This window comes from Meriones unguiculatus, chromosome 4 (genome assembly GCF_030254825.1).
Source record: "Meriones unguiculatus strain TT.TT164.6M chromosome 4, Bangor_MerUng_6.1, whole genome shotgun sequence".
Taxonomy (NCBI): Eukaryota; Metazoa; Chordata; class Mammalia; order Rodentia; family Muridae; genus Meriones; species Meriones unguiculatus.
The window spans coordinates 134,446,737-134,458,838 of NC_083352.1; the positions used below are offsets into that span (position 1 = coordinate 134,446,737).

Genomic DNA, 12,102 nt, shown 5'->3' on the forward strand with positions numbered 1-12,102 from the left:
AGAAAGCTAGAATTCATAAACATTTCAGGTGTAAAATCATGAAATGCAGATCAGAAGCACGTGGAGTGAATTTATGTGGTTAGCTCAATGAATTGAAATGGTTTTTGAAGCCAGTCACTCACAGGAATATCATTTGCTCTAGTTTGCTGTCTCAGTCATCCCGAAAGGCTGGCTCAGTGCTTCCAAAGCACAGCTAATAAGCAACGGGACTCAGTGTCCATCGAAAGTTATCTTAGTTGCTTTCCTATTGCTGTGATGAAACACTATGACTAAGGGAACTTAGAAAATAAAGCATAATTGAGCTTATAGTTTTAGAGGATTAGATTCCATGATGGAGAAAAACATGGTGAAGGATGGTGGCAAGAACAGCTGAGAGTTCACATCTGGATCCACAAGGAGGAGCTAGGGAGCACACTGGCAATTGTTCAAGTCTTTTGAACCCTCAATGCCTACCCCTCCCAGTGGCATGCCTCTTCCATAAGGCCATACCTCCTAACCCTTCCAAAGAGTTCCACCGGGGACTAAATATTCAAACATGTGAGTCATGGGAGCCATTCTCACTACACAAGCACCCAATTATACAACTAATGCACTAAGCATGGCTGCTCATGCCTGGAATCTCAGTACTTGATAGGTAAAGGCAGGTGGATTATCATGAGTTTGAGGTCACGCTGAGGTACATAGTGAGTAGCCAACCTGGACTATACAGGAAACTCTTATCTGAAAAACAAAACAAAACAAACAATATAGCAAAGTAATCAAAACTAAAAATCAAACACAAACAAATTCCCAGAAAATTAAACCAGCAAATAAACAAAGACCACACAAATATTATATTTAATCTCCTCTTCCTCATGTGTAAAATGAAGGGCAAAACCAGTACTGTTCTAAAAATCTCTTTTTGTTCTGACAGGCTGTAATTCTATAATTGGTAGTTATTATTTGTAAAAATGTAAATGACTCTGAATAAACCAGTTAGAATAATACAGACTCAATTAGTGAGGAATGTCACAATATTTTGGTGGAGTAGCAATCTGCCAGTGGTGTGACAAGTGTTTAGAAATCATTGTTCATAAGAGTCATTTTAATGACACCAAACCACACCGCTTTCTCCCTCCCTTCACCACCATGCTTCTTGAAGGAAGCTTCTTGTTGGCATTTGGCATCCCCATTTGTCTTGACCTTTCACACCTAACCTTTCTTTTGGAGGCTCCTTTCTGAGTCCACTCAGCTTACTCAGTGCATACCAACATCTTCATCTTACATTCTACTCCGAGAAAATGTCGCTCCCAGGCTGGAGAAACTATCAGTCATCAGTATGTGTGTCAGTGAAATTGTCAGACAGTTCCACCCAGCCAGGATAGCGCTGAGGTCCACTGTGCAATCTCAGAGAGCTCTGGTAATTCCAGGGATAACACTGAGGTCCACTGTGCAATCTCAGAGAGCTCTGGTAATTCCAGGGATAACATTGAGGTCTACTGTGCAATCTCAGAGAGCTCTGGTAATTCCAGGGATAACACTGAGGTCCACTTGCAATCTCAGAGAGCTCTGGTAATTCTAGGGTCAAGACTTCTTTTCTCTCTGCTCCTAATTGAATGTTGCTTTAGAAAATGACTCTGGCATTATTCTAAGTCTTTCTCCCCAGTTAGCCACTGTGTCCATGACTGTCCACAAATCATCATAAGCCCTTTGTCAGGTCTCTCTCGACTTGCCATCAGCAGTGTCCACATTTTGTTTGCCTTCCAGCCCCATCTTCTTCTTGCTTTCTCTAAGGTTGAATTTGATTTCTAGCCCTTTGAAACAATTACGATGCCCATTTACATTGGGTATCTCTCGTATCACTGTGCAAAATACATGACAGAAGCAGCCTAGGAGAGGAAGGGTTTATTTTGGCTCACAGTTTCAGGAAATACAGTCGCTTGGCAACAGGGGAGTCTCTGCTGTAATGGTAGGAATTTGAGGCAGCTTCTCTTCACAGCATGGTCAATCAGGGATCAGAGAATAGAAGCAGCAGCAAGAATGAGTAAAAGCCCTCTAAGACCACCGGTGGCCCACGCCCACTAACCAGGCAGCATGTCCCAAGAGCTCCATGGTGTATCAAAATAGTGCCACCATCTAAGGACCAAGTGCTCAAAACGCAAGTGTGTTGGAGACATCTCATATTCAAAGCATAGCAATGCTATCACCGTAGCTTCCTCTGCAGCTGTATTTGATCATGTTTAACTAGAGACTATTTTATTCTGTGCAAAGATCTCCTGAATTTCTTACTGTTAATTCCCAAGTTGGGAATTCTAGGGAAACTGAAGTGTTCCAGCAGCTCACTTCATGGTTATCAATTACTTAACAAATAGAACTTCGCTGTCCATTTTTCCTCTGTAATCCTTTAATCCCAAACTGAGAATGACTTCCTTCTTATGCTTGCACTGCCCTCTTTGTTTTTCAGTAAAACCGAAAACTTTAATGAGAATGGGCAATTTGGGCTTGAAGAAGTCCAGCAAAAGGATTTGTAGTGGAATTGGAAGTGAATTTCAGGTAGAATAAATGTAAAGAATACTATGATCATGGCTTTATGTAGAAAGTTAACATTTATATGTGACATGAAACAGAAGTGACATCTAACATACTGATAATAAGCAGTAGAATACCGGGAGGTCCTAGGATCCTAATTTTCCATTTTGCAAATCACTGAGTCTATACCCATTACAATTTGAATATGTAATTAAATAATTAAACATGCAATTAAATAGATGTTTACATATCCTTTCTTTCCCGAACATGTAATGACAAACTCACAAGTCTTATATGCATTTTTCTTAAATTCAGGGAAATTTATTAGAAAATATCTTTTACATAGCAAACTTATTTGAAGTATAATAATTTTAGTTTTCTATTACTCTCCTGTTTTACGCCAGTCTATAATGATTAAATCAGGGATGGTTGAAAACATAAAACCAGTATGTATGATGTGATTCCATTTCCGTAAGAAGTTTGCTCATTTCTCTTTTTTCCTACATGTTCAGACACAGATATCCGCATTAGAATGTTGGTGATTGTCATCTCTGAGTAATGACACTTGGGATAACGTTTTTAAACACTTCTCACAGTGCTCTTTTTTACTTGGCACTTTAAAAGATAGCAAGATTAGGAAAATAAATGGCTGTGTGTGGAATTTAATGTCAAATTTAAAGTTACGAGTGAAGAGTGACCCGGATCTTGCCTTTTCTTTCTGTCCTTGTCACCTACCATCAATATCTTATGAAGCCCTCCGTTTTGTTTCACTGTGTGCCAGAGTTTGCGCTGTTATTTACTCCAGGGTAATGGCTTGTTTTATTTGGCGATATTCAACAGAAGATTTCATCACATCACACTTCCCCAAAACATTGTGGTCAAATTAGCTTTGGGATAAAAACTTTAGAATCACCTGCCAAATCAGTGTCATTATTTGTATATTAGTTTCATCTGTTCATACACATCAGGATGGCAGCATTAACTCAGCTGTGTTTTGTTTATTCCTTATCCATCTGTGATCTTGAAAACCAATGAATGGGCTTTGTGAACAATAAATTCAACAAAGAAAGTCAAATATAACCCGTGTTTTTGACTGCCACAGTTATTTGGATCACAAATGAAAATGTACAAGTACAGTAAAGATTTATTTATTTTTCAAATGATGAATATGAATGCAAAAGTGAGATAAAAAGGAGAGGTAGTATAAACCTCACTTTTTTTTTTAAACTTGGCTTCTTTGAGAAGTCATAGCTGAATGTAGACTTACAGAAAATTCAGCTGTAGCCTCCCTCACCCCATGCTGTAACATCATCTACAGCAGTAAGAGCCCCTGAAATAAATCTAGATTTTCATTTCCATTCAGTTAAGAAAAGAAGTACCACCCTCTCTCCTTCTGTACTGGCTCGTACTTTAATTACAGATTTTATTTTATTTTTTTCTGTGCAAAGCTCTCCTCATTTCACTGCTGTTAATTTCCAAGTTGGGAGTTTTAGGGAAACAGAAATGTGCCAATGGCTCACTTGATGATTGTCAATTGCTTTTACTTCCTGGCAGAACTCTTTCTTACACAGAAAAGGATCCTAGAGGGGTAGTTTTTGGAACCACACTTTTTCCAGCACATTCTTTTTGTGCTTCTGACCAAATTATCATCTTGTGGTCCAAGAGTTTTGTCATCAAAGAAGAACATATTAAGCATCCATTATGAGTAGCATTATTGGCTGCAGTAGGAGGACAGTGCTTTGAAAGAAATTTATGTCTTTTCTAGAGAAAATAATTTTTTTAATTTATTTAATGAATAAATAAATAAACTTTCATGTTGTCAGAAAGTTAACTGACAACATGAGATAAGGACATAGGAGCTCTCAAAGGCTTTGGGGGATTATTTTTGTTGTAATTTGGCTTGCTTTAGTTGTAAGGTTAGAGGCGGAGTCTAGCAACATAAAGAGGGGATATTTTCTGATAGCATATTAGCCTGGGTAATGCTGCCTGCTCGAAAGATAATCCCCCAAATCTTGGTGCTCTACCATAACAATTTATTTCTCATTCTTGGAAAGTCTTTTGGGTCAGCAATCAGAAATATGGACTCCTTTCATTTTGTGACTAGGTTACTGTCATGATTTGGCTTTCAAAGTTGCTCTTCTCAACATCATTCAGCCTCAGAAGAAAAAACGTAAAGGGTCATTTGGTAGGATTTTTTAATGCACCAGGCACGGGACAAGAATACCTTGTCTCTCCTAACATAAAGTGGGTATAAATGTTACTTGGTCACAGTTGTCTACAGCACAGGCTGAGAAATGTTCATTTACTCCAGCTCAAGGAAAAGGGAATTGAGTTTGATGATTAAGATTTTAGCTGCTCCTACAGGTGTCTTTCTGGAATCTGGGTCTCCAGTAGCCTGGGTTGTGTTCCTCATAGAAATGATTCTCCTTTCCAAGGCAGCTAGCCAGTCAAAATTGCTACGGAAACCAGAATGACCAGCTGCAATAATTACGATGGTTTATGATTAACCAACTCCAGAGAAATCTTGGATCGGGGCCATTTCATGGACTATTACTAGTCCGCAGATGTGTTGTTATTGGGTTGTGGCCTATTCCTTTCCTAATTTTTTGCAAATCCTGCAAAAGCCCAACACATGACTGTTTCATTGTGTAAAAGGGTGCTACTCTGCCATTTTCTGATCATTGTCACAACCAACAAAAGATACCTAATTCTAGGCACCCACCACTGTGCTCAGATCCCACACAGGGATCATTGTTTTTATTTGGTGTTGTTGCAACCATATTCTTTCATTTTTTAAATATTTGAGAATATTGTAAAGGTATACAATGGAAAATGGTCATATCTACCTCCTATTTCTCCTCTTCCAACTCTCCAAATGTTCCTCACAGCAAGTCCCCTCCCATCCTCATGATTTTTTTGTTTGTTGTTTGTGATAAGCCACTAAATCCAGTTAGTCCTGTCCATATGTGCGTGTGTGTGTGTGGGGGGGGCATCAAATGGTGGGTAAAAAAACCTTCAAGAGGTTACATCTTCAGAAAACAATGACTCTTCCAACTCCAGAAGCTGCCAATCCATTGCCAATAGCTCCTTAGTAAAGAACAGTGGCCTGGAGAGCATCTGTCCCATCTGTGATAAAATTTGGGCTGTCTTGCTCTTTTATAGCTCTTATATAAGTAATCACAGTCATCAGGAATTCATGGCTGTGGCAGCATTTTACAGTACTTCTTCCCATCACTGGCTCTTACGTCCTCTCTACCACTTCTTCCACACTGTTCCCTGAGCCTTGGTGATGATAGGGTTAAAGACGATGTCCCACTTAGGGCTGATCATCTCGTTTTTCATTCTTAGCACTCTGAACAGTTATAAATAAATACTAAATAAAAGAGTCTCCAAATCACAACACGTTGTGAGACATTTCACTTTAGCTATTCATCAGTGGAAACTGGAAGCTGATAGGACCATACAACCACCTGAGTGGCTGAGAGCAAAAGGGTGTGAACTCTCAAGGGTGGTGGAGAGTGTGGAGTAGCTGGAGCCCTCAGGCACTGCTGGCGGAAACACATGGTTGCTTAGAGAGACCCTGTGGCTGCTTGTCTTAGTAGACAGAATTCTGAGAGGTGCCTCAAGACTTCTGTTCCCTACTGCTGATGGCCTTTGTAATCTGCTTGTTCGAGTGAGGCAGTGTGTGGGGGGAATGTAAATGGGTGAATTTTATTTCTGTGATTAGATTATAAAACGTTGGAGGTGATAATAAAATATAGGTAGGCTTCCAAATTAGTTGATTTTTCAGGAATAAAAATCAGAAAAGAAATTATTTGGGTGGGCTTGACCTAATCAGGTTAACCTAAGAAAGGGGCAGAGCCTTTCCAGATAGAAGACATGTGGATGGGGGCTGGCTGTGAGTAGGTGAAGGGGGCCGCTAGTTGCTGAGCCTTGCTCTGAACAGTAGCCAGTGTGGAAATGAAGATCCTGGGTCTGCATCCACGAGGGGAAAATGCTTCTGAAAGTCTGGGTGCACCTGATGCATCCTTCGAGGTGGGGTCACAGCTGGCTGATGCTCTGATTTTATCTTTTGAGGACTTCAGCGAAGTGCTCTGCTAAAACCTGCCAGACTCAGTGCGGGTCTACTGGGTGCGTATTGAAGTGACCCATCACATAGTGCTCTAGTTTGCTCTCTGTTGCTGTGGTAAACATCGCCAGCAGGATCAGCATGGGGAAGGATACAGTTAATTTTACCTACAATTCCAGGTCACAGCCCATCATTAAGGAAGGAACTCAAACAAAAATGGGGAAAAAGTCATTGAGAAACACTGCTTATCAGCTCCTGTGCTCGTGCTCAGCAAGCTTTCTTATACAACTCGGTTGAGTGCAGGTTGGCGCCTTCCACCACAGGTTGGGCCCTCCCACATCAATCAACCATCAAGACAATTCCCCACAGACTTGGCCACACGGCAATCTGACCTGGGAGGTTTTCTCATCGGAGACTTCCTTTTTACAGGAGACTCTTTGTTGTGTTGAGCTGGCAATAAAAGCTCACCTGGACACAGAGCAACGGAGAACCAATTCACATCTACCCAATAAATGCACCACTGAGTATTAGGAGCTACTGCGAGCTTGTGCCAGCAACCCTGGTGTTTACCTAAGTCCCAAATGCTTGATCCATTATATATAAAATTGTGTGCTGTATGCATGAAGTCAGTACATGTATTTCTACAAGTACTGTACATAATTTCTACATTTACAGCACCTAATGTGGTGTAAATGCTATGCAAATAGTAAACAGGTTGTTTTGGGAAACACAAGGCAGCAAACCTCTGCTCAGTATAGACGCATCTTTAGCTTTTCACCCACCCCTGGGTGAGTCTGTAGCTATGAAGCCACCTGGATATGGAGTGCCTGCTGGACTTGGCATCTCCGAAATCGATGATTATGTTTGTCCAGACTCAGAAGTACCCAGGAAGCAATGGGGGCCTTATGGTTTTTGATAATAATTGTTTCTTCATTTCAGTGCTCATGATAACAGTGTGTGTACTTTGTGAAAATATTAAACTATATTATTTCCCAAGTTAAATTATATATCCATAAAGTAAAATTATCTAAAATTTATTTTTATTACCTGTCAACACAATTATTAGTAGATTGCTTTTAGAACTGAAAAATATTTTTACCCATATAACAATGATTTTGCAATGTTACCTGTCAAAGCAGCATTAGTCCTCCATGGGTAAAAACCCAAACACATTACAATAAAAGAAAAATGTCCAAAAATGTTTAAAAAGTTACCTCTCAAAAAAAAAAACCTTAACTTTTTCTTTATTTTGCTCAGTATTTTTGCCCACAATTAGCTGAAACTGCTTGATACGGAATGTCATTACTTTGATAAAAAGTTTTTATTTTTCAGTTTATACAGGTCAGAAAACGGTGTTCTGAGAAGTGGGAGGTGCTGCCTGAAGTCAGCTTTGTTACCACCTAGTTCTTCAGACAAAACATCCCATAGAAACATGCGTTTGAGTGAGGGACAGGCCAAAATAAAACAGAAAAAGTTAGGCAGGTATTTTCCTCCACTTAGTGGAAGAAACATAAGTATTTGCTAAAGTTCTTCCAGTGATAAAATCATTAGATCGCGAACAAAACCTTTCCTGGACTTTTGTTTCCTAGCACAGTATGTGACATTGGGGCTAGGAAAGGGCAGAATCTTTACGTTCTGATTTTCTGATGAGGCTTAGGATGAGCACAGTGGTCAATGACATATGTTCACATGTCAACAGCAAATGAATGAGAATTATAGCAAAGGTGAAAAGGAAGGAAAGGCAGGGAAAATTCTCTCATTTTCAAAATGTTGCCTCCAAAGCAAAGTTCTTGACAGTCACGGATGGCTTCCTGGAAGCAGATGCTGGCCAAGTGAACTTGATTTTATATTTGAGTTCTTTCCTTTGCTAACATCAGGCAGTTACTTAAGATCTTTGATAGTTCATAAGAGCTTTGAATTTCATCTGAGAACTAGGGTTGATGCTGAACATCTTACTTCTTTTGTGAAGTTAGGATAAGGTTCCCTGAAACACAGAAGGCTCCCCTCATCTGCATCCCCACCCTATGTAAGAATTAACTAACTAATGAGAATCTCTCATACCTGACACCGAGCAGGAGAAAGTTAGGAGGCTGCCAAGGCACAACCACTGAGAAGGATGTTTTGGGGTTTAAAATACAAAATAAATAAGTACAGAGAGGCACACTGAGATCGAGAGAGAACAGTGACTGGGGAACAGAGTAACAAAGCAGGCTAGCAAGTTCTCTAAGGGCTGTCAAGCCCAGCAGTGTGCTGGGTAAGGTGAGGAGGCCAGGAACACTGACAGTATGGGCTCTGAATACTTAATTTCCCAATGGAAAAGCAAACCAGCCCTCACTTTCAGTAATTTACATGAGTGGCTGAGGATGTGACAGGTATCTGCCACTCCTGCCTTGCGGATGTTCGGGAGAAGGAAAGCTTTTCATGGCTGTAGCGTCAGGCAAGATTTAGCTCCAGGTCTTGAAGGATCAACAGTGCATGGATCCAAAGGAGGAAAAGAGGGAGCATTGCAGGCAGGCTTTGCACCACGAAGCCTCTTCAGCCAGAAGTACCTTGTCATACACTGATTAGTCCTTGCGTATGTATTAGTGCAAAAGTCTCAGGATTTGGTTAGGAGGTTCCATCTGAGGGGGATAAGGAAAGGTAATGAAAGAGACAGCAAAGCAAAAGCCTGTTAGGGAATTGCAGCTTTCTATTGCAATGCAAAATCAGTGGCCCCTTCTCCAAGAAAGAATGAGGAGAAATGGTCAATCTAAAAGTGCATGCGTCCTTTGGTTCAAAGTCTACCAAAATTGTTGATTTAAAAAAAGGTTATTTCTATACTCCCTAGCTTTCATTTCACCATCACAACGGTTAAGCTCTCATTGGGCTACTCATTCCCATAAAAAAAAATTAACTATACTGGAAAATTGATGACCTAAGCCATTATCAGCCTCGGCTATTCCTACCATTGATTAAGTTTTGCATCAGATCCTAAGAATGTGTTTTCACGGGGCTCGGGGGAAGGGAGGTGGGAAAGCATTGCAGCAGGTCTACCTCGCTGTCAGAGAGGGCTGACACGAAGGCACCCACAGGGAGGGTTGCCAGGGTACTGAAGAATGCTGCCTCCTCCCTTCCTAGCATAGCCCAGGCCCACAAGCCCTAGCAAGGCTGCTTACCCAGAACAGAAGCACTCTTACAGTCGCTGTAAGAATGTATGTAAGCAGGCTAGAGAAAGGGCTCAGAGTGAAGGGTGAATGCCAGTCCCAGGACCACATGGAGCAGCCACAACCTTCTGTAATTCCAGCTCCAGCGGCTTCCGTGCCTCTGGCCTCTGTCAGCCCCTCATCCCCCCCACCCCCATCCCCGCAAGCACTCCTGATAATGAAGTAAATATTTTTTTCAAAAAGGCAAGCATACAAGGACTCTGACACATTAAAGTTCTCACTGTAAGGTATCGGCTAACTATAGTCACTCAAATCCAATGACGCTAGGAGGCTGGGTCTTGCGGTTTTCGGGGGTGGGTGTTGAAATGGGGTGTCTGCCTTTCGGCAGCAGCCGTGGCCCTAGCCGTGGCCCTAGCCGGGGGTTGGGGGGGAGGCAGCAGACTGCTCCATTAGCAGGACTCTGGCATCCTCCCCCTGCTCTAGTTACACTAGTTACTCCTCCGGAGCAACTAGTTCTCAGTGTGTGAGACCCGCCCGCGCGCCACCCGCAGACCCGCGCCTCTCCCAGGACCTCAGTGGAACTCGCTGCCGAGCTCAGCTGAGGTAGAAAACGCGCCGCTGCGCTGCTGAGTGGAGGCGGGAGAGCCCTGCGTTCCTGGAGGCGTCCTCCTGGTGGCTGGGAATCGGCAAGAGGCACAAGAACAGCAAGTTCGGACAGAGATACCAACCAGCGCTGCCCTCCAGGGAGAGAGCCCAGTGCTGGAGAGCATCTCTCCCTGCCGGGTCAGGAGGGAGGGGACAGCCCACCAGAGCCAAGCTGCATCCTTTGGCCTTCCGGTCCCCTCACTCTGGCTTCTCCCCGCATCTCCACTCTCCCCTAGCGGCGCCAGGTCCTCTAAGGACACTCCAGATCTCGGACGCAGATATTTCCAAGGAAGAACAAGCTGGTCACACATTGCCCCGCCAAGCGCACCCTTCTCCTTCATTCCCCACAGGACGGCTACCCTAACTTCCCCAAAGGTGGCCCGACGCACCGAAGCCCGAAACCCTATCCAATTGCTCAAACAGTTCAACTCAGACAACTTCTTGGAATGGGGATCCCCGTGCTCTCCTGGGAAAGCCACGCTGGCTGCCCGCAGAGAGGACGACTAGACTTCTCCGGGGGAATCCCCCTCTCTCGGCGCCCTGGTGTCCTACGGCAGCGAACTGAGAACTCTCCAAAGAGGAGTGCGCTTTGGGGATGGGAGGTCGTAGGCGGGGGCCAGAGCGCAGAAGTTCCGCGCGTGTTTTGGACAGAGAACCCCGTCCTTGTTTCCAAGTCAGAAAGCTCTTGTCCGCTGGAAAAAAAAAGAAGCAGGGAAGGAAGGCGCTGGGAGGGAAGTCCTCTAGGCGTGGGTCGGAAAACTGGGGTGAACGCGACGCTCAATCTTTGAGCCATTTGGGTGGGAAACTCTCTTCCTCCGGGGCGTGGGGGCGGGGAGGCTTCCCGGCAAAGCGTCCAGCGTCCAGCCCAGCTGCTCCGGACCTCATCCTTCTGTCCCCAGGCAGCCCGGAGAAGTTGGTACCTCGGACAGCAGCCCGGGCGCACAGCAGCCTTTGCAAGGTGCGGTCGCCCTATTCCCCCACCAAGTCAACACCAACAAATTATTTCGCTGACCTTTCTAATACAGATGAAGGGCATTTTAATTACATAACCCGTGAAAGATCACCGGAGGCAATGTCGTTTTTCAGAGCCGATGGCAGAATAGCTGCATAGCATAAAAAAGACAGAAAACTTGCAAATCTGCAACGAGATTGCGCAAGGCTGTCCCTCCTCTGGAAACAACATGTGAAATGCATGGGGAAAATCTTACCTTTCGGACTCCAAAGCCATGTTCTGCTGCAACTTGGCGAGCCTCTTCCTCCCCGTCTTTATGCAACTCCACGAGAAAATGATTCGTGAAGACCGGTCTCTCAGCAGACGCAAAAACCATGACACAGAAGAGAAGCCCGGCAGCCTTCCACTGCGATCCACAACCGACCTCCATCCTTCAGGAGTGAAAAGTGGGGCTGCGAGGCGCGCAGGGTGGTGGAGCTGGGGACGAGGAGGGAGATGCAAATAAAAAATAGGAATGTAGTTTTTGTTTCTGTTTTTCCTTAAAAAAAAAAAAATCTTTGTATAGCAAAAGAGGCAGAAGAGAAGCTCGGCAAACAGCAAATCTGTGCGCTGTCCACCAGCAGCTGGCTGCCGGGGAAGCTGTGGAGTCGTGCAGCCCGGCTGGCTGGCTGGGGTGCGAATGTGCGGAGCTGTGTGTACCCGAGAGAAAGAGCTAGTGTGTGTCTGTGCTTGATGCTAAATCTGCATTTTCAGCTCCTCCTCGGCTTCAATTCCACAGGGCTGGA

The 12,102-nt window shown here is 43.7% G+C and overlaps 1 protein-coding gene across 1 annotated transcript in view; it reads right to left on the bottom strand.

The window, feature by feature from the left end:
• Pcsk2 (proprotein convertase subtilisin/kexin type 2) overlaps nt 1-12,098 on the bottom strand; it is a 264,406-nt gene extending 252,308 nt beyond the window's left edge. Inside the window, exon 1 of the mRNA XM_021636816.2 lies at nt 11,574-12,098. Within this exon, the coding sequence (XP_021492491.2) occupies nt 11,574-11,747 (174 nt within the window). The 5' untranslated portion in view covers nt 11,748-12,098. The remainder of the gene's footprint in view (nt 1-11,573) is intronic.
• Between the last annotated feature and the right edge of the window lie 4 nt (nt 12,099-12,102).